This window comes from Hermetia illucens, chromosome 1 (assembly GCF_905115235.1).
Source record: "Hermetia illucens chromosome 1, iHerIll2.2.curated.20191125, whole genome shotgun sequence".
NCBI classification, from domain to species: Eukaryota; Metazoa; Arthropoda; class Insecta; order Diptera; family Stratiomyidae; genus Hermetia; species Hermetia illucens.
The window spans coordinates 194,898,060-194,921,631 of record NC_051849.1 but is presented as its reverse complement, the minus strand read 5'-3'; the positions used below and the strand labels follow the sequence as shown (position 1 = coordinate 194,921,631).

General features: G+C 40.6%; 1 protein-coding gene across 2 annotated transcripts; it reads left to right on the top strand.

Moving 5' to 3' along the window:
- Window positions 1–1,288: 1,288 nt before the first annotated feature.
- Window positions 1,289–22,812, top strand: LOC119661336 (alpha,alpha-trehalose-phosphate synthase [UDP-forming]-like). 2 transcript variants are annotated; one of them, XM_038070638.1, is made up of 6 exons: window positions 1,289–1,702; window positions 13,150–13,306; window positions 20,074–21,344; window positions 21,401–21,728; window positions 21,794–22,087; window positions 22,187–22,812. In XM_038070638.1, the coding sequence occupies exons 1-6, from the start codon at window positions 1,572–1,574 to the stop codon at window positions 22,430–22,432; spliced, it is 2,427 nt and encodes an 808-aa protein (XP_037926566.1). In that variant the 5' UTR covers window positions 1,289–1,571; the 3' UTR covers window positions 22,433–22,812. The 2 variants fall into 2 exon arrangements, with proteins under 2 accessions (XP_037926566.1, XP_037926567.1); XM_038070639.1 differs by lacking the exon at window positions 1,289–1,702 and having other exon boundaries at window positions 13,186–13,320.
- Window positions 22,813–23,572: the final 760 nt, after the last annotated feature.

Sequence of the window (23,572 nt, the reverse complement as noted above, 5' to 3'; positions counted from 1 at the left end):
AATATTTGAACATTGTTATTATGATAAAATTGACAATTTGTATATAAATATAAGCGAGTTTTAAAATTTTAGGAAGAGGTAACAGCTAGTGGGTTTTAATAAATAAAATGAAATGATTGATTTTTAAATTTTTAAATGGTTGATGTAAAGGGGAGAGGTATATCAAGAACGGTACGGGGTGTTAAAATGGAAGAAAAGGGGAGAATATTACGTATTATAAGATGCATCCCCTTTTTAGTTTGTCTCTGGAAAAAGCGAATGAAGAACTGCGCTTAGTTAGTCGAGTCTTAGCCTCTCAATCTCGTTGCTTCGAATATGAATACTTTCGCCTTTCCTGTTTCTTTTTTTTGAATAGGCTTATCACTTGCTCAGCATTGAGTGTGATGAAGTCTCATTTAAAGTGAACAGCAGACATACATATATTGCAAACCACATATCCCTATTATTCCTTCACAAAGTAGGGCCCAGACGAAAATGAAGGACCTGCGCCCCTTTATATTTCTCATTGGCGCTTGACGATAAAAATAATTTCAGTAATCGTTGTCTCTAAGATGAGACCGCAGAATTCAATTTTTGGGAAATTTAAAATGACTTTGGAATTACACGATCAGATTGACCAACAGGCAACTGAAAGTCTTGATGCGTCTAATTTAACCTGAGTCCCCTTGAATTTATTTCAAACCATATTTTCTAAATCTTCTTGATTACGTGAGGGTCACATTGACTGTTTTATTGTATCGAATTGTCACTAATTCGCTTAATCATTTTCTTATATTTTCAAAAATTTGTTTACCGTAGACGAGAATTACAGTAAAATTCCATATTTTTTGTATTCCCAAACATGATACGTTCAACTGTACTTCAATAAAAATTAAAGAGAATCTAATTTGGTATTAAAAGTAGTTTCTGATTACATACGAGTATGTACATAGTCCAGAAAGCATTTTTATCAAAAGTAAACTATTGTCTTAAAATAATGGATTATAAGGTCACAGCGGAATCAAAATTACGATTTATAATTTTCAGGAGTCGAGCATCTCATAACCAAAGTATCTACGTCATTTGAGACAAAATTTATAATGTACCAATACGAGTTAGTGTGCCTGGAACGAGATGAGCCAAGTAAAAAATATTGAGCTTAAAACTGATAAGCTGACTCCAACTGATAATATGTGTAATGGTCACAACAAAACACAGATCGCTAATATGCAATGTATTTTTTTATTCATATTTCGCTATTTATACGGTATTATTGTATAAATCAGTGGATGTTCTCGAAATTTTCTTAGTATGGGGATTTTCTCAATCACATAACCATTGAAGTCCTTTGCCTAAGCTTTCATTGAGTTCGAAGTCAGTCAGCAGTCGGTTCTCTGGCTCTTGAAATCTTTACTGAGCAAAAGATTAGATTTTTGAGTCTTTGTTCATCTATTAAAATAGTTAAAAAGTTCACTGACTGCTGTGATAGTTGTTCAAAATCAACACCAAAAAAGGGAAAAAAATAAAAAGCATAATTTGGAAATAAGTGAAAGAATTGAAAACGAAAGAGTGAAGTGGAAAAAGAGTTTAGAATGGGTGAAATAGAAATAACAGTGACAAATAATGAACCAACTGCTAAAAATATTCTAATTGTGGTTTCAAATCGACTACCCTTTGTGCTGACAAGAGACCCTAAAACAAAAGTTTTATCGAGGAAAGCAAGGTTAGTATTGCAGTTTAGATTGAATTTAGGTCTTTTAGGGAGTTCTAACAGCAGACGTTCAAGTTTTCACAAAATTGCTTTAATATATAAAATATATATTGCATTACAAAGCAGTTTTGAAAAAAGTCGTACTCTTTTGAGGACTCTTCCTCTATAATATTCAAATAAAAAAATTAATAAACAAAGAAATGAACCATTTTCGAAAACGTTACCTAAGTTGCCTTTCGCTGCCCTTAATGCATAGGAAACTTATATTGGAAGAAAAATCCTATAAATTGGTTAAAAAAAGAATGTCTAATGGTTTCATCACAAATTAGTACTAATGCCTTAAAAGTATCTCGTTACGCTAAGACAAATGCAACAAGCGTTGGAATAAAGCTTTTACAATAACATATCTCTCCGTTCTTTACCCATTTGAAAAATAATAAAATAAACCTTTTTGGTGGTCTTATCCGGTCACTAAAGGATCTGTTTTTAATCCACTTATATAACCAACTTTGAGACAAACCTTACATAACCCGGAATGCAATTGCACATTATTCCTTGGAATATTATTTTGTATACTTTAATCAAATTAAAGTTTTCGGTGATTTTTGAGGCAAAGTAATTTATCAGTGTACAAATTAGATGCCTAATATGGACCCTTATTTAATGATAACTATATATATTATAGTGCTGATGTACACTCGATAAGGTGAAGCAAGGGGCCTGCGTAAACGAGACTATTTTACTAAATTGAAAAAAATGTATCAAGATTTTCTATCTAATTTTTGTTTTCCATTATTCGTTTTTTGACGCGGTAATGATCTTCGATAATTCTGAGGACGAAACTAAGGCATACCTGGTGAGATGGCAGAGAGGCAGAGAGGATTCCCTCCGGGCCGGGAACTCTCCCAGAGGCTTGTAGAAATAAATTTCAAAAAAGGAATAGAAGAAGACCTGCATCATTTTTCTCCCATGCCCAGGTTTTCTCTCCAAAGCACTGAAGCGAGCTACTTATTTTCGGCCTACCCTCGCTTTTCTATACCGAAAGCAATCATATGAGGCCTCTCAAGATTCTAACTTGATTGTACTTCAGCAGTTGAATGACCAGCGCTTTCATTTCTCTTCTTCTCAATTTCTCGAAAAATTGAGTATCTTTTTCTTACACGAACAGATCTTTTCTAGGTTGTTTACGATCTGTCGACACAAAAAAAACTTCTTGTGTTTAGATCTCATACGGTGCGGAATTAGAAATAAGTAAAGCAATTGCCTTATCTCGCATTTAAACTCTGCTGGTTCCCAACTATATGTAACACACCTAGTACTATAATAATATTTTTGGGAAGAAAATGGAAATAACATCAATTTAGGAAAACTAAACTAAACAAAGCCCTCCATTGCAAGTTCGTGTTCCAAAACAGGGTTCAATATTTTGGCCCCGGCCGATGCTTATTGCCTGCCAGATATTTTTACCTTTACTGAAACTGCAAGTGTACTGCCAGATGGTTCTTTACGTTTCGTTTAGTTTTTATAAGATCAAAATAACTTTCTAAACTTCCCAAAGTTTGGTTTTGCACTATTCATAGCTAACTCCGATATAGTGATCATCTGCCAAGATGACATAGCTGTCAGTGCACTATAAAACCGAGATAATCGGACGCTGTCGCCTGTGAAACCTGGCCTTCACTCGTCCTTCCCAATATTTCTTTAGTCTGGGAGATCAACGATTTTCAGTATAGTCTTGATTAAAAAAAACCGTTAGCTTCAATTCACTGACAACACCTAGTACTCTAAAAGGTTCCCTATGTTTCTTATTATTGCCCGTCATACCATCTCAGATTACATGAATTTCGTACTATTTTGTTGCCTTTCTCTCTGTCTACTTTATTGAAATAGTCATCTTAACAAGCCCACACAAAATGATAACGCAAATACCTACTAAACCGGGAATGTCGGTTCGCGAGACACGCAGTCTACTTCTCTCACTATAAACAAATCTGGAATCTCAGAGATTTACCAAACATTCTGTATAAATGACAACTACGACTACATGACAACTACAGAGGTAGGAAGAGATTTTGCTGTACTTCCATATAAGAGCATAAATTCACCTCCTAGGAGAGCGAAACACAGCTAGGGAGAGAAAGCCATTATTGCCTTTCCAGCTAATTGTGGAAGAGTCACTTATGCTAAATAGAAGTTTGACATTCATATCAGCGGCTGCCAGGCTTATGTAACTTTATATCTCTACTGTATTTGGGTGGCCAGAACCCGGTTACAAGTAAGCTGTATGCTGGTTTCGAAGACCTTTCTTTTGCATTTTGACGAAACAGCCATCTTTTGTATGGAATTTCCAAAACAGAACAAACAGTAGGGTCAGGGGGAATAGGAAAGGTGCGTGAAATTGGAGAAGACTTTTGATAAAAATCGACTACAAAAAAACTACTCCTTCCGAGTAAATATTACAAATAATAAATTAGCAACCGAGTAAAGGGAGTGGAACTACCTTAACATACATTTGGAGTGCTGACCGCAATCGAAAAGTGCTAGATCCGCCATCGTTGCTTCATCCAGAAGCTGGGAATGCGCCTGCGATTTCAATACCAAGTTGAGGTTCTTTCACGCCAATGCTCCTTCTGTGCTATGTATAGGTTTAAAACAAGTCGGAATACCGGAAGCTCGCGCTTCGGGTATAAAGGTTTTGTGTTCATCTTATGTGAGAAACTTCAACGCACATTTTTCTATCCGTGTATAGCTACAAACCCAACATATTCCTTCATATTTTTCCAAACTACGAGACATACGTACATATTACAGCCATAGATATTACGCTCACCCTAAACAAACAAACTGCCTATTTCCGAATACCGTACACATATATGCACGTATATAAATTGATCGTACCCATATTTCCGATTTACTTCTTATATCTATCTGAATAGGCACTACCCACAAAGTTCATTAGCACGCATATACTATATACCTACATACACAGTTGATATTCATATACAAATGACTAAAAAACTAAAACAAAATAATTCTTTGGGACCCCATTCATAAGAACTCATTTGGTTGTGGTATTGACGAATTGATATGTGATGATGACGTCATGCAGTCATGCATGAAGAGTGGGCGAAATTCACAAAAAATGGTAAAGTTTTACTCCCTATAACTTTGTCAATAATAGTTGGATTTTCTTCAAACTTGACCAAACTGTGCACTACGATCTTCATTATATGCATGCCAAATTTTGTACTTCTGGGATGAACATAAGGGGGGTGCCGGGTAAATTTCTAAAATGTGGAAATATACTATTATTAACGTTATTTGTGCAGATATCGGAACCGGATATATTTTGAGGCCTAGATCTCGTAGAGATGCACCACTGTGATTTTTTTCAGATTTTTCGGTCGGATAAGTTCTGAGAACGAGACCTGTTACACTTTTTGGGGGTCATATTTTGAGCCCTCACTCCTCTACATTTCACCCAACATCATATATTGCACCAGTTTAGAAAAGTACTAATTGAGACCTTTCATTTGATACCCCACATGGCCACATTTTATGAAAAAAAATTTTGCACCCTCCTTTCACATGTATGGGGAGCCCCTCCTTAAACTTAACACAAAATGGCGTCAGTTGCTGCATGTAAAGGGAACGGCAGATTTCATACTCCTACCAATTTTCGTGACAATCGGTTCAGCCGTTTCCGAATAAATCGGGTATGACAGACAGACAGACAGACAGATAGACAGACGGACAGACAGACAGACAGACAGACAGACAGACATCGAATCGATTCTAATAAGGTTTTGTTTCACACAAAACCTTAATAAGGTTTTGTTTCATACAAAACCTTAAAAAGGCGGGCCATGACATGCAATGGAATCCACTGCCCTAGGATAAGCGAGGAGTGGTTCTTCCTAGCAACACGTAGCACAGAAAAGTAGTGAAGTAATATAGGCTCCTCTGGTAATCCCAGGCGAAACCGTAGAATATTGCCGGAAACCTGCAGCAATGGTGCGAATTCGTAATTAGCACGCCTTACCTAGGGATCGATGACGGCCGTAAAACCGAATAATGCTCAGTTAATAGAAAACACCACATTTTGCATGCTACTTACCAGTAATAATCGGAGAGTCGAAGGGACAACACTTACTTCAAATGTGAAAAGCTAATTAAGCAAATCCAATAGGTGTAAATAATAGTCATATAAGAAGCAAATAATAAACACCAGGAGACATGGGTTTAATGCGGGAAGTTCTAAAAAACAGATATCACCATATGTCATGCAATAATCAACGAAATTTGTAAATTTTCCTTAAGGCAAATTAGTGCGGCCAGATTTACCACTTACACCACTTAAAAATAATTTTTACATTTTTAGTTTGGCGACAGAACTGTCACTTCATTTCGTCTAACTTAACAGTTAAGGGTAATTCGCAAATTATATCCCTTGGCCCTTTTTCCAAATCGGCCAACAGTGTGTTTTTTTGCTCCATATTACAAAGGACACCAAATGAAGAGAGAATCATTGATAAAAAGGAAATTAAAATCTGTTTATTTGGTAGAACGCTTTCTGTTTGCCTCGACTCTTCTGAACATTCTCGTCCACCTTCAAGCCTTGAAGACGTTGAAGACAAGGTATCATCCCAGACGGCGTTCTCAACCTTTCCCTTAGTTAAAAACTTGATAATAACCTTTTCTACAGCGGACGATAGAGCATTTCCTCGCCCATGGCTATGGCTTGTAAGAACTAAACTGAAAAGGTTCTGAAAAAACCAAAGGGATTGGTCAAGGTAAATGGAACTGATTTTGACCCATCTGGAATTCAAGGGTTAAAGCATTTCTCAGTGCGTCTTCAACAGTTTATCCTGCCTCAAAGTCGAAGTGAGAAACCTACCGTTTACCTGTAAAGATGGCTTTCACTGACTCCGAAAACTTGCAATTGTGGACAGTCTTTATTGTACAAAGGGGGGGGGGGGTATATATATGTATTTCCGAACTCCAATCAACTGCACTTCACTTTATATGATGATGACGCCATACACGTCTTAGAGTGCCATAAAATCTCGTCAAATACACAATTTTGGCCTTCCTATAACTTTATTGATAATAGTTGGATTTTTCCCAAACTTGCCAAAATTATGCATTATGTTATTACTTATAATCGTACCATGGTCGTGTACTTCTAGGAAGAACTTAAGGGGCTTTCGGGTAAATTTTTAAAATATAGGAATATACTATTATTAACTTTATTTAAGCAGATATCGGAATGGAATGCATTTTGAGGCCTAAATTTGGTATGTACCACGGTAATTTTTCCCAAGTTTTTGGGCCAGTTTTTCACCCAGTACCAAAAATTTTATCAATTCGGAAAAGTATTAACTAAGCCCTTTCATTTGATTCTATATTCTGTGAAAAAAAAATGTAAAACCCCTTTCACATGTATGGGAACCCCCTTAAACCCAGTGCCAAATGACGTTCCCCGTTGTATGTAAAGAAATTCACAGACTGCACGTAATCACCAAATTTCGTGGCAATTGGTTTAGCCGTTTCCGAATAAATTGGGTGTGACAAACAGACAGACATCGAATCGATTTTTTGTTGCGTTGCGTTCCACAACTGGTGTCCTTTGTGATCGACGTATCAACGAACGTCTCAAATCTAAAATTTACCGCAATGTCGTCCGTCCAGTCACTCTCTATGGTTCTGAGTGTTGGCCGACCATAAAAGACAATGAACGGCGTCTCGCGGTAATGGAGACGAAAATGCTACGTTGGACTAGTGGCGTCACACGTTTAGATCACAACCGAAATGAGGATATCCGCGATCGTTATGGGGTTGCACCGATCGTGGAAAAGTTGCGAGAGAGGCGTCTTCGATGGTATGGTCACGCAACTCGTGCAAACGAGAATTCACTTGCCAAGATTGGTCTGAACATCGAAGTCGATGGTAAACGACCAAAAGGCAGACCTAAGCAACGGTGGCTTGATACGCTGGATGGGGATTTGAAAGCCTCGAGATTGCACCCAGATCAGGCATTCGATAGAGCCAAATGGCGAAGCCGATCACGACGAGCCGACCCCGCTTGTGAACGGGACAAAGGCTGAAGAAAAAGAAGAAGAATGTTTGTCCATCTTTATTAATCCTTATCAGTTAATGTTTTTGCTAAATAATGTTCCTAGTGTCCGGATAGCTGAGTGATTAGAGCACAAGGCTGTCGTACGGAAGGTCGCGGTGCAAATCTCACTGGTGGCAGTGGAATTTGTATCGTGATTTGACGTCGGATACCAGTCGACTCAGCTGTGAATTGAGTACCTGTGTCAAATCAGGGTAATGCTGACCACATTGCCGCCTACAGTATACTGTAGTGTACCGTTGCGGTCTTGAATGAAGTGCTCTAACATATTTCAAGCCCCTGATCCAATATGGATTGTTGCGCCAACGATTATTAAGATTTTGGGCGAACTTCATCCGGCTCTTCCTCCAGAGAAAAGTGTCCTATCACGAATCCTCCAAACCAATTTGACACAGTTTTCAGACAAGGTGCATTCGCCCCCTATGCATTTTGGCATTCATTAAAAATTTGTGTTGGCTTCAGCTGACGCCGAAAACAGTTGAAAGTAACGCATCGATTTCCTGTTGTGTGTGGGGGGGCTGCTACACTTTTTTGTCACCGAATATAGTCATACTGGGTATCAAATAAAAGGTATTGATGAGTACTCTCCGAAGATAGCGTCAATTCTGACGTTTGAGGGAAACGCAGTTACTGAAAAACGATAAATTCTTTCACCGACCTATAGTCAGAAACTCCTCAACCCAAAAATCTTAAAAAGAATCACGAGGCTAGCACCATACGGTACAAAGGCCGAATTCCGATACATATTAAATAAAGTTCACAATAGTATGTCACCATATTGAAATTGGCTAGAAACCTTCCTTAACGTTATCTTACAGTCACGAAGTATTGCAGTCATATAGACTATACTGGAGAGCAGGATACTACCAAGTTTGGTGGATTACAAGCAAATATTACTATTCCTATCCTGAAGCCTTCAGATTCCTTTTGTTTTCGTCTAAACACTTTCTGCTTTGGCTGCTCCTTAATAGTTCCCAATATTTTTTGCTTTGATTCCACTTTCTCCAGGTGAACTTTACAATATTGGCAGATATCAACCGGTTTACTGCCACATTCTTCAATCTTTTTCAGTGCTCAGTAAACCTAGGATTCGATGTGTAAACCTAGGACAGTATGGTGAATTGCCATGTTATGTATAACAACCTCAAGGATTACGTTCCTTTGTTGTTTAATTCTTGACAAGTCTGGCCAATCCGTCTGCATGTACAACGACCAGTTTGTGACTCGTCTTTTGCCATTCTGCGAGAGAATCTCTCCATGCTAGCAACCGCCAAAGTGTAGACACTCAACGTGTTTCTTGAAGCCGAACTTTATGTTTATTATTACTCCCAAGTATTGAAGAGCTAGTTGGGAGTAAATTATTTATTCACCAACTTAATTTTCACGGTTGTGTCCTTTCCTCTCTTGTTGGTTAACAATATTTTGTTTTATGTAAACTCAGTAAGCGATAAGCCAGCATTTTTCAACCAGGAATTGACCTCCCACATCACTTCATGAAACATGAAGGATCTAGGACGCCGAAGTTGCCGAGAATGTTTTCTTTCAATTGTCTGAGACGTAGTATAATAATCCCCCCAAATAAAGTTGATTACAATACGTATAATGTATGGTTCTGAGTGTTGGCTGACTATAAAAGACAATGAACGGCGTCTTGCGGTAATGAAGACGAACATGTTGCGTTGAACTAGTGGCGTAACAGCTTTTGATCACATCCGAAATGAGGATATCCACGATTGATATGGGATTGCACAGATCGTGTAAAAATTGCGAGAGAGGCATGTGGTATGGTCACGTAATTCCCGCTAACCAGAATTCATTTGCTAAAATTGGTCTGAGCATTGAAGTCCATGGTAAACGACCAAAAGGCCGGCGGAAACGACAGTGATTTAATACGTTGGATGGGGATTTAGAAGCCTCGAGATTACATCCAGATTTGCTAAAATAAAATGGTGAAACCGATCACGACGAGCCGACCTCGCTTGTGAGCGGAACACATGCTGAAGAGAAAGAAGAAAAAAGTTTGATTAGCATCTCAATAGTTAAGTTCTATTAAACGGAATTGGATGCATTTTTTATATCGCCAAAGCCTTACGCAAGCTGATTGCTGATAAGAAGGAGAGAACTCAAAAGGCTTGGCAATGGTGTTAACTAGACATATCAAATACCTAGTGGTTTACCTGATCAAGATCAGCTTTTGTAGCTTCCATTTACTTAGGAACTTCCCTTGTTTAAGGTATGCATAAAAGCATGGGTGAAAATACCACTTTCAGTGCAAAATTCCGGACTCTGGGATCTTCAAGGTCGGGGTCTTATCCTAACAAGTATCTCGGAGACATATAAAACTTTTCATTAACCAAAGCAGGGGGGGGGGATTTACATAGACTGCAGGAAAGCGATTCTTTCGGAAAAGAGTGGTAACTATATTCTGCAACAATTAATCGGTGGGGAACGTTTGCCTTTCAATGATTATATAACCGGCTCGTTCGCGCCTCCCCATGGATCAAAATCAACTTCGTTACATATCTGATTAATATGTTCGATTTTGTTCATCGTGATAGACGATAGCAATTTTGTTCTCTCGACTTTGTATTGCACGTGAGTCCTTGCTTTCAGCTAGGTTTCTTCAACGCTGGGAACAGCCTCCTAGCATTGAAGAAACTTTTCTGGCAAATCTCAATTTACGAATTTCACAAAAAATTGGGCATTTATTTTCGAAGAGCGATATAACGAGGCACAGAGACGACACATGTTGCAATTTTTCTGCGATCTGAGGAACCTCTGGGTCTCCTAACTCTATTTGTTGGTTTCATATTATCCCTACGTGAAGTTTGAAAAGTGATGGATGATCAGAATCTTATTAAATTTCACAAACATATTACTGCAGCTCCTCGGCTAGTGTATCGCTAACCTAAGGTCTATTGTTAATTATATTCATGTGAGAGAATGTATCCAGTAATATACATCTTTTTATATCGATTTCTGAGCTTCATAATGGTATATAGGTTGGAGGGTCCGAGTGCCAGGAAAATTGCTGATTTTTGGAGGAATCTTAGGGAAAACTTTAAACGCTTATATCTCCGTTAATATTGAGAATTTTGCAAAAACGAGCTTAATTCGTGACCACTACTACCGGGGAGGGTCTGAGGGGATATCGATATCGAATTAGGGGACCTCCGCGTAAAACCGGGGTGTCCAGAGTTCCTTTTTAAGGCAGGCCTAGACCGGATACCCATTGTTGGGTCGTTAATGATGATGATGATGAACAGCTTGCATTCAAGGATAGTTTCTCCTGCAAAGATGTGGATTCTTGTGAGACTCAACGCTGCTTAACAGCGATAGATCTGCATGCTCCTTATCTTAGTTCTTTGTATTCACCGCTTAGTGGAGTATAGGGCATCCACATAGTCTTTGATGAAACTGTGCCACAGTTTCATTATTATCACACTTAACGTTATGCAAGTGATATGTAGCGTCCTATCTTGGCTCCACCTTAACCCATCCTGTGGGTGTTTTTTCCTAGCATCTTCAATAGCTTAACTTTAGCGCTCCTTATCGCTTTCTGTCTATCGCACATAGTTTTCTAAAAAACGGTAATATCACTATATTTGGTAAGAAGGTTGAAACTGTGAACCTTCACGCATACAGTGAATGATATCGTTCGAGTTAAGTTTGAGGGGAGTCCCCACCATACATGAAAAAGGGGGCGGGCGTAAAATTTTGTTTCAACGAATATAGACAAAAAATGAGAGAAAAAATGTGGTAGTGCCCAAATTAGTATCACAATGAACTTTGGCTTCCTTAGTATGACCTTGTAAAAAAGCCAAGTAGGTAGCTCATTCCTTCCGCTGAAGACAATGTACCAGGAATTGGTCACCGTGTTGTCCAACCTATTAAACGAAGACTATCTATATAAATGACGTTTTCTCAATGTTTGCATGGCTTTTGGATGCACTAGGATAGTTAATCCAATCATTTAAAGACCATGCAAATCCTAAGGAAGTGACAACCAGGAGTACTGACCTCATTAAACTTCTACGTGACAATTTTTAGGCTTGTGCGAAAAAGTGAAAGCTGTGGTACTTCCACCCACTTTTATTACCAATTTGGCCATTCATACTTGACAAAGCGTGACACCACAAGCATAAATCTGGCTTGCAAGTGTCTTCGACTTTTTTTTTGTCCATTCTCACACACGCTGTTGTAACCAAACCAGGGTTATCTTAGTTTCAATACACTCTAATTTATATAAAATGTGGGCTATATTTAGTCAAACAGATCTAAAGAAGTAGGTTCATGTGTCCAGGGCATGACATATTTCCAAGAAATAACAACTTTCTTTTGGAACATTCAAATATAAATATCGAACAGTAAGTTAAGTATGTCCACGGCACGTGACTCTCTCTCGCTGATGCACATAACCCCAGCTTGATAATTCTTCTCCCTTAATTGTGTTATATAACGTTTATTCAAGCATTCGGAGTGCACTGAGTCCAGCTCCTATCAAAATCAAAAACAAATAGACTCGATTAATTTATGCAGTTCGTTCTTAAATCAGTCATTCTGTTTACAATGCATTCCTGTGATAATCTTTGTTGAATTTTACTGTCATAAACAATAACGCGGTAGTAATAGCGGTCCAAGTGTTCGAGATGATACCAGTCCAACATGGGACGTTATTGACTAGAATAAATCCTCTTATCAGTGTTTGCGTAGAAGATTTCAGATTATTCTTAATTAGACAGTGCCAGATAATAACCACAAAAAACCAGATGATTGCTATAAGCGTAGCGTTAGTAAGGATTGCATGGATTGTGTAACGTTATAGTAAAAAAATAAACGTGCCAGCCATTGCGCAACAAGAATTATGACCATCTGACCATCATCCATTACCGCTGAGAAAACCGCGATCATTCTGAAACAGTCAACGGTATTTTTAAGATATTGGGGTAAGTGGCTTATTCATTTTAGATGATAGCCTCTAATACCTTGTTACAGACCTGGAAGTTGAAGGAGGATCAATTGAGTAACGGAGTTGAATCCTGTCGACCACGAAGACAGACCTGTAGCTAACTATAGAAAGTTGGCGATTGTCACTATTCAGCTCCGCCATAACTATTGCTCGACAGAAGCCTCCTTTCCAGTTGGCAGGGTCCTTCACAAATCGGTCTCCCATACGTCATTATTCTAAATTCACGTCATCTTCCAACGTCAGTTGTCTTAGAGGCGCGACCACTAGAATATCTAAGTTTGCGAATAGTCAACATCCTTTACCTATGCTTCAAGGTTCAATCAATTTTTCAACAAATTTTCTTTCTTTCAACAGCGCCGGAGGACTGGTAACTGCAGTATGTCCTGTGGTAATAAATGGAAATGGAATTTGGGTTGGCTGGCCTGGTCTGCATCTTCCGGATCCAAATGAACCTATTCCAGAACCAGATCCAAATGATCGCACACCAACAGCCGGATTGAAATCGGACCAGGTAATTAGTGTGAGGTAATAAATTTAGTGGAAAATTGGAAAAAATAGCGTTAAATCTTATATCTTAAATATTCAAATAGATTTTGGATTAGTCAGATAAGTTGATACATATCGTTCAATTATCAGAAGCAATCCTAGGTTATTGTTTAAATTCACTTAAAAAGTTGATAGAATTTGAAAATGTAATGTAATCCACTCTGGTACAGTTCCCTCTTCTGTGTATATGAACCATTTGGACAGTCTGCTGTTATTGTGAAGAAATGGCCTGAAAAGGCCTTCAAGATCTGAAAACATGTTGACCAGACGAAACGATACTTTGTCTAGCTTTTTCGATTAAGGGAACCTTGATCTTGGTAACTACATAGAATAGACGTAAATCGGTTAGAAATGTCGTTTCGGAGAAACCCAAAAAAACCTTGAGCGCAAAATTAAAGAAATTGTTCATTAAAGAATACAACAACCATCACAGCAGTATTAGGAAAATTATTTCATTTAAGCTTCTTCTGAACGTATGCTCCGAAGGCGTATTCGGCTGAATGAATGGGAAGATTAAGGGGATTTCCACAAGGCCGAATTGAAGATTAAATCGGCACAATCGGTAATAAATTTATTCTCCAAGCAGAAATATTCTGCGTACTACCTTCCACAATATCTTTCCGTCCGTGCATTTCCATCTATTTCGCCGTGCCCAAAAAAAACCCGAAGGATGTGTATGCTTGCCATTCACCCTTGAATTGCGTTTTGCTCAAATCTGCCTCAGCTGCCACCAGTATCGACGCAAACTAGTGTTGACGAAGATTTGGACCTTTCAGAAAGAACAGATTTGATGTGTGTGTTTCCATTTTCAGATTTTAGACAAAGCAACGAATACTGATATATCATTGTTAATACGTCGGACTACATCAAGTTCGGTAACGTCGTTAGCAGAAATGCTCCCGAGCTATATATCAATTAATCATTACCCTAAATAGATATCCCTAAAAGCTGTCTGGCGTCCTCACCTACGCCATCGCTCCATTTCAGGAAGGGTCTGTCTCGTCTTCTTTTTCTACCATAGATATTGCCCTTATAGACTTTCCGGGCTGGATCATCCTCATCCATACGGATTAAGTGACCCGCCCACCGTAACCTATTCAGCCGGATCTTATCAACAACTTGACGGCCATGGTATCGTTCATAGATTTCGTCGTTATGTAGGCTACGGAATCGTCCATCCTCATGTCGGGGGCCGAAAATTCTTCGGAGGATTCTTCTCTCGACCGCGGCCAAGAGTTCGCAATTTTTCTTGCTAATAACCCAAATCTCCGAGGAATACATGAGGATTGGCAAGATCATAGTCTTGTACAGTACAGCATTGACTCTATGGTGAGACGTTTCGAGCGGAACAATTTTTGTAAGCTGAAATAGGCTTTGTTGGCAACAACCGAGTGCGGATTTCATCGTCGTAACTGTCATCGGTTATGATTTTTGACCCTAGATAGGAGAAATTATCAACGATCTCAAAGTTGTATTCTCCTATCTTTATTCTTCCCGTTTGACCAGTGCGGTTTGATGTTGTTTGTTGGTTGATTTTCGGTGCTGCCGGTACCGCCATATACAGGGTGCGGTAGCATAACTTCCTTTTTTAAAATGCGCGCCACTCAGTTAGTTGATGTCATAGCGGAGCGCTAGTGGTCTCGTTCAAGAGGGGATACTGTAAAGTTTTGTCCCGACACGGTTCAGTCGCCATCATGCGTTGGAATAGTGAGGAGCGTGCCTTTGCCGTTGAGGTTTACTTTTCAAGCGGATGTTCGGTTATTGCAACACAGCGTGCATTTCGGAATCGCTTTAATTTAGCCCCGTTGGCTCTCGTCCCAGACCGCAAATCAATTGTTACATGGGTCACTACATTCAGACAAACTGCAAGTGCGACAAAAGGAAGAGCTGGGACTCCAGTTCTTCGGCCCGTTAGATCACCTGAGAACATTGAAGCAGTGAGAGCGTCAATGTTGTGATCGCCACGGCGTTCTGCGCGCAAACACGCATCTGCCCTTGGACTATCCGATCGTTCTGTGAGAAGAATTCTTCGTGATGATCTTCATTTTCATCCCTATAAGATGGCGATAGTGCAAGAACTTTCAGAACGTGTCTTCAATTCTCGGATGAACGCGTGTGAGCTTCTTTTTGATGTCGTTCCCGAGGGTGCTATTGTTTTTTTAGCGATGAAGCCCATTTTCATTTGTGTGGGTCGGTTAACAAACAAAACATGCGCTACTGGGCTGACACCAACCCTCGAGAATTGCATCAAAAGCCTTTGCATTCACCCAAAGTCACAGTGTGGTGTGCAATTTCCTCAGCTGGAATTATTGGTCCCTGGTTTTTTGAGGAAAAATGAGGCTACAGTGACAGTGAATTCGGACCGGTATGTAAACATGCTACAGATTTTTTTTTCCCACGGCTAGAAAATTTGGATTTTGGATTTTGGAATGGCCGGCACGCTCCCCCGATCTGTCCCTTTGTGATTTTTTTCTATGGGGTTTTTTGAAATCCCGTGTTTATGTGAACCGTCCAAGAACCCTACAAGATTTGAAGACCAACATCCAAGAAGAAATTGCCAATATAACACCTGCTATGCTAACAAGAGTAATGGCAAACGCCAGAAATCGGTTTACGCAATGTATGGAGAATGGGGGACGTCATCTAACAGATTTGATCTTCAAAACAATGTAAAAAAAAACTTTAGAAATGTACCTACATTATAAAAAATAAATAAATATTTTCCGATGCATACAATAGTTTTTATTGAGTTTTGAAAAAAAGGAAGTTATGCTGCCGCACCCTGTATTTTGTCTTGCCTTCATTAATGTGCAGCCCAAGATCTCGCGCCGCGCCTGCTCGATCTGGATGAAAGCAGTTTGTGGGTGGTTCTTCACATGATGTCGATATCGTCAGCATAGGCCAGTAGTTGGGTGGACTTAAAAAGGATCATACCTCTTACATTTACCTCAGCATCACGGATCACTTTCTCGAAGGTTAGGTTAAAGAGGACGCATGATAGGGCATCCCCTTGTCGTAGACCGTTGTTGATTTCGAATGGTCTTGAAAGTGATCGTGATGCTTTTATCTGACCGCGCACATTGGTCAGGGTCAGCCTTATTAATTTCTTCAGGATACCGAATTCTCTCATGGCCGTGTGCAGTTGTACCCTGGCTATGCTGTCATAGGCGGCTTTAAAGTCAATGAAAAGATGGTGGAACTGATGGCTATAGTCCAACCGTTTTCTCATCGCTTGCCGCAGAGAGAAAATCTGATCTTTTGCTGATTTGCCTGGAGTGAAGCCTCTTTGGTATGAGCCAATGACGTTCTGGGCGTATGGGGCTATTCGGCTTAGCAAGATAGCGGAGAATATCTTATAGATGGTACTCAGCAACTCTCCCTTTTTAAGTATGAGACAGATAATGCCTCGTTGCCAATCATCAGGCTTTGATACGCTTTTCCATACCTTGAGCACAAGTTGATGAACCACTTGGTGTAACTGGTCGCCTCCATATTTAACCAACTCGACTGTAATTCCATCGGCTCCTGACGACTTATGATTTTTAAGAATTGCACGGGCTGTTTCTCCTATACTTTGTGGTGACAGTATTTGTCCGTCGTCTTCAATATTTTGGTTGTTGAGCAGTTCAAAATACTCAACCCATCGCTCCGATATACCCATTTTGTCAGAAATCAGATTTCCCTCTTTGTCTTGGCAGGATGATGCTCCCTGTACTTTCCTAGTTCACAGACTTGTTGGTTCTCCCAGGCTTCCTTTTTCCGTCTGTGAAGCCGCTTCTCCTCTCGACGGAGTTCGTGATAATTCTCTGCGCGTGCCCGCATTCTTTGAGAATGCAACATTACTCGGTATGCAACATTCTTCGTTGCTAGCTTACATTCATAGTCAAACCAAGCATTCCGACCTTTTTTGCGACTGGTGCCAAGTATCTTTGTGGCCGTATCAATAATAACGTTCTTCAGGTGGTTGTGAAAATCATTTGTTGATGTTTCATCTCCAGGATCTCTGTTGACTGTGGTTATTGCGGCATCCATTTCCCTCTTATAAGTGTTGCGGAGGGCTGAGTTGTGGATGGCTTCAGTATTCACTCTCACCTGATTGTCAGAGGGGATTGTAGGTGATGTCGCAATTCGAGCTTGGAGCACCATGCCAACGAGATAGTGATCCGAGTCGTAGCGTTACACTTTATTATGACAGTGCCCTGTAGGATGCAATGTAGTCAGCATTGCGCCCGCTAATGATTATTACCCTGATTTGTGTCAGGTACTCATTTCCAGCTGAGTCGACTATCCGACGTCAAGTGACGATATAAATTCCACTGCCACCGATGAGATTGGCATTATGAGCTATCCGGACATCGTTGGTGAAGAATGCTGTATTATAACCCTGCAACACGTCGCCGGTCTTATACTCTACCCGGGTTGGAAACTCCTAAGCAATTTTCTCGTGAAACTCGGCTTGCGTGAGGCATAATCCGTTAGGAATACCTAGAGTTCCCAAGGCACTTCGTCTAGAGTGTTACTATGGCCATGGGCTTCAATGTCATACATCCGGATTCATGTAGTGTGGCAGCACTGCACGCTACAGCATATGTAATGTGGAAGTCCATAGGAGGAGGTGCAACAGTATATTGAGACCATGTACCTTGTAGGACTCCAGAACCCCACCAACTCGTTGGCATGCGCGACAACCTTCACCCCGCTCCTATCCAATATCGGTAGGCATTATCAACCTGAGCACTTGCCACCCTGGAGTATCTTTCTGCTCACAGCTCTGGACAAGTGGTTACCTCCCAGATTAGATTGAATTATCCCATGCATAAAATACTCCTCCAATCCTATTCTGGCAAGAGCCTCCTTAGCAAACCACCTAGAGATGCATCCCCCTTTTCATCCAAGAGATGCTCGATGATCATCTCCGATAGCCTGGCCTCAAGACTTTCATACCTCCGACGGCATTCGTTTTGTCACAGCCGTACTTTGTTGGACGTCTCATACTTTGCCACAATAAAGGAGCTCTAGCGCGTGGCGCTCACTCACAGTCATCGACTGACGTTGTTCTTTCTTACATTCATTGATCCAGATCCATCCACCTCCAGATAAAGACATAGAAAACTTATCCTGAAATGGCGTAATAGTATTTGTGCTTGTTTAGGTGAGCTGTTTCCGAAGTCCGAGCCTTCGCTGTTTTCTGGCGATCGCACTGAAGAGAGGGGCCGGGGTGTGGAGAGATTCTTTCTCAGTGTTGCTTGCGAGAGGATTTTTTTCCATGCTTTCTGGAAGACTGCCAGAGTTGTTGTGCTCCTGAAGCCACCAGAAGAGGATAGGAGTAATCCTCGGGGGCCATATTTCTTCTCACGCCTTTAGTAAGGTCCTGGAGAGGATTATGGTCTAACGGCCAGGAGTAAAAGGATCCCATCTAGCGCCAGAAGAGCAGTAGGGTTTCTGAACTGCCAGGTCTACCAACGGCGCCTTGATGTATGATATTTAGAAAACCTTCTCATCGGTTGTGCTAACAAATACGTTCTTTGAATCTTTGTAGATTTGATTGGGCCAAGGTGTCGGCAGCGCGGACAAAGCGTCAGCCCCGCAATCTTGCTGCTCTAGGTTCGAATGCTAGTAGCTATGGGTGTATATGTCCGTCTTGTGTTTGTCTCGCCGCTACGAGCTTATCACTTACACAGTGAGCAGGTGATGACAGTAAAATCGAAGCACTGACTGTGTGAATGCCCTATACTCCAGTAAAGAGTGAACAGGAACTGTTTAGGTGAGCTTGAATGCGTTGCTTATACGGACGGCTTCCTCATTCTTGTTAAAGGAACAGCCGACGTGAGCTCGAACAAGGGGTACTGAGTACATGCGGATCGTCAATGCATGGTCTCTTAAAGTCGCCATTGTGATCTCAACGTCGCGATCACAGTTAAGGGGGAATACGTGAAACAACTTTTTGCTATATGGGTGAGCACGCCGTAGTACCAGAATAGCAAAAACTCACCGATCTCTCTCTTACCAATACGATTTGACGAAGATTATGCCTTTTCCTTGTTTAGCGTCTCTGATGTGTACAGATAAGCTTCTGCAAGCACATTCGCAAGTGGGGTCATTTTAGTAAGGGTACTGCCTATAGTAGATCTACTGTGCTCGCGATATTGCTGAAAGGCAACTTAAGTCATCTGTCACTTGTCAAGTTGCATGCAGCGTATTTAAACTAGCGAAAGAAAGTGACATACCTGTGAGTCACAATCGCGGAACGTACGTACTTGTATTCGCATGATCTGTTGTATGAGTTTCCGATAACGGTATAGGGCAAGAAACTGCTTTAGACCTGGCAGCGAGTGGCGCTGTTAGCATGGTTTTCTGTAGATCTAGGTGGTGGGCTTAGGACCGCTTCCGGTCAAAAAATGCACGGATTAGAGGGTTCCACGTACTGAGCTAGTTCCATTCAAGTAGTTACCTTCCCCATTTACTCGATGAGGGCGATCAGACCCGAGCGTGCCGTGTACGAACATGAGCGTGGGATTATAAGTACACGGCAGGTTCATAAGGTAACCTCCAGGACCCTCCAAAAGATAATTCCTAAATTTATTAAAGGTCTCCATATAATCAATTTAATTAGATGTTTGTTGCTGATCAGTTGAAACCCAACTGATCTTTTGGTGAACTTTTCTCAAAATTTTCCCACAATATTATATTTTCGTCAACCATACTAATCTAATTTTTTTCTTTTTTACGTAGGTCGTCCCAGTGAACGTAGACCCCGCCACATTCGATAGCTACTACAATGGATGTTGTAATGGTACATTTTGGCCACTTTTTCACTCAATGCCTGGACGAGCAGCATTCAGCGCGAGCGATTATCGGAACTACGTAACTGTCAACAAGTGTTTTGCAGCCAAGACAATTGAAGCTTTGGAAAAATGCCACAAGAATAAGAAAAATCCCAACGCTGTGCCAATCATCTGGATCCACGACTATCACCTAATGCTGGCAGCCAATTGGATTCGTGAAGAGGCTGAAGAAAAGAAACTGCCCTGTCAACTGGCCTTCTTCATGCACATTCCATTCCCACCATGGGATATCTTCAGATTGTTCCCGTGGTCCGATGAAATCCTTCAAGGAGTCCTGGGTTGTGATATGGTCGGCTTTCATATTCAGGATTACTGCCTGAACTTCGTGGATTGTTGTCAGAGGAATCTGGGATGTCGTGTTGATCGGAATAACTTGTTGGTTGAGCAGGGTGACCGATCAGTGAGGATTCGTCCGCTTCCTATTGGTATTCCATTCGAAAGATTTGAGGAATTAGCAAAGAAAGCGAAAAGAGTTCTAAAAACGAAACAAAAGGTTATTTTAGGAGTTGATCGATTAGACTACACAAAAGGACTTGTTCATAGGTTAAAAGCATTTGAAGCTCTGTTGGAGCTGCATCCTGAACACAGAGGTAACGTAAGCTTACTGCAAGTTTCAGTCCCTTCACGAACAGATGTGAAGGAATACCGTGAGCTCAAGGAGGAAATGGATCAATTGGTCGGTCGAATCAACGGACGATTCACTACAGCCAACTGGGCCCCTATTCGTTATATCTATGACTATGTCGCCCAAGATGATTTGGCTGCCCTTTATCGAGACGCTGCTGTTTGCCTAGTTACCCCATTACGAGATGGAATGAATTTGGTCGCCAAGGAGTTTGTCGCTTGCCAGATCAACGAATCACCTGGGGTTTTAGTTATATCACCCTTTGCAGGCGCAGGTGAAATGATGTTGGAAGCATTGCTGTGCAACCCCTACGAAGTAACCGAAGCGTCAGAAGTGATTCATCGAGCGTTGACCATCTCTGAAGACGAAAGAATTCTAAGAATGAGTCGATTAAGGTCTCGTGAGAAAGAATGTGATGTCAACCATTGGATGAGGAGCTTTTTAAAGGCAATGGGAACATTGGAAGTGGACGATGTTGGTACAACTACAATGCAACCGGTTTCAATAGACGACTTCGATGACTACTTGCTGAAGTAAGTTTTACGCTTTTCAAAAAATAAATAGGTTGACATGGTTTTGATGGTTGTAGATACATTGGCTACAATCATAAGTTAGCTTTATTGATGGACTACGACGGTACTCTGGCTCCCATAGCACCTCATCCAGATTTGGCAATCTTATCACCGGAAACTAAGAATGTACTCTTCAAACTATCGAATCACTCAGATGTTTATGTAGCAATCATTTCGGGACGAAGTGTTGACAACGTAAAGAAAATGGTAGGCATCGAAGGTATCACATACGCAGGTAACCACGGATTGGAAATTCTACATCCTGACGGCAGCAAATTTGTTCACCCAATGCCAAATGAATACGAAGAAAAAGTTAGGTTACTTCTTAAGGCACTCCAGGATTCTGTAAGTACTCCGTTATTTTTCCTTCTGATGGGATTCGACTTACTTTTATCTTTTCAAAATATTAGGTATGCCGAGATGGTGCCTGGGTAGAAAATAAAGGACCTTTGTTAACATTCCACTACCGAGAGACACCTAATGAACTCAGGCCAGCTATGATCGAGAAAGCTCGTACCTTGATTGAAAAGTATGGATTCCGCGCAACAGAGGCTCATTGTGCCTTGGAAGCTAGACCTCCAGTACAATGGAATAAGGGTCGCGCCTCAATTTATATTCTGAGAACGGCATTTGGCGTTGACTGGAGTGAAAGGATAAAAATCATATATGCTGGCGACGATTTAACGGACGAAGATGCCTTGGTGGTAAGTGATAAAGCTTAGAACTTCCAGAAGATATCTGCGCGTACAGAAATATGGAATCTTATCACCAACCACCATGATCTCTCTGCTTTGTAATTTCAGTCCCTCAAAGGTATGGCCAGGACCTTCCGTATCACAAGCTCGGACTTCGTCAAAACCGCTGCGGATCATCGTCTACCATCAACGGATTCGGTACTGACTTTGCTGAAGTGGGTAGAACGACATTTCATGGGAAGGAAGGCTCGAGCGAACTCATTGACTTTTCGAAATCGAAAAGAGGATGGTGTAACCACTCATATGTCATTTGACTTGGTACCGAATACTCTGAATAACTGTGACAATTTGTAGATAAGTATTTGGATGAAAACCAATCGAAGCCTAATTCAAATTTGGTTTTAATCATTGATTTTATAAGATAATTAGGTTGTATTAATGTTTAGGGAATAGAAAATTCAAATCAGTAAAAAAACTGAAAAGATTATGGTGAAATGTAGAATTCTATATTCATATTTATGAGTAAATTTGATTCCCAAAGGAATTTATAGACCAATGTCTCATTCACAAAAATAATATGAATCCTTAGATGTACTTTCAATCAAATCGCGGTGACGTCTGTCATGCACCTCTTACCTGTATAAAAGCAGCACTAGGCATAAGCAAAGTAAAGCCGGAAAGCTGGATTGTGTAATGTTGATAAATACAGAGCAAATAAAAACCATAAGAAATAAGCTTTAATTAATTCGAAATAATAAGAGGTTATACGAGGGGCAGCTGATGAGTTCGTGACCTAAGATACTTCATCATCAGCGACGCAACAATCGGTATCTGGTCTAGGCCTGCCTTAGTAAGAAATTTCTGACATCGCGAGAACAACAAATTTGATATCCCTAAAAGCTGCCCGACGTCGTGGCCTTCGCCATCGTTCCACCTCAGGCAGGGTCTGCCACGTCTTCTTTTTCTACCATAGATATTGCCCTTATTAACTTTTCTGGCCCACTACAACCTCTTGAACCGAATTTTGTCCACAAACAGAAGAGCTATGGAATCGTTCATCTTTCTGTATGGTCAAACATTTTCTGAAGCATTCTGGCAAGATTATTATCTTGTATAGTAGGCGGTTTGGCCTCGAAACGTCTCACCTTTCGAGGGGAATAGTTTCTCTAAGCTGTAAGCTGTAAGTGGATGAGTCGGCCAAGTTGGACTCTCTTAGAAAACCCGACGGTACTTTCACCAGCTCCAGACTGGAGTCAGTACAGACCCTCTGGGAAGTACATCACCCGGGGGAACGGGTAAGAGAAGTGGCGGGGGGGAATTTGACGATTCTTTCAACCCCTTCAACATGCAAGTGCTGCAAGGGGAACTGAAACACTGCGAAAGCGGTTGTTACCTATGAAAAGGTGAGAGCTGCCATACTGTTCTTCGAACATTTCAAAGCACCTGGCATGGATGGCATCTATTCGGCAATGCTAAAGGAGGGCATGGAGCACT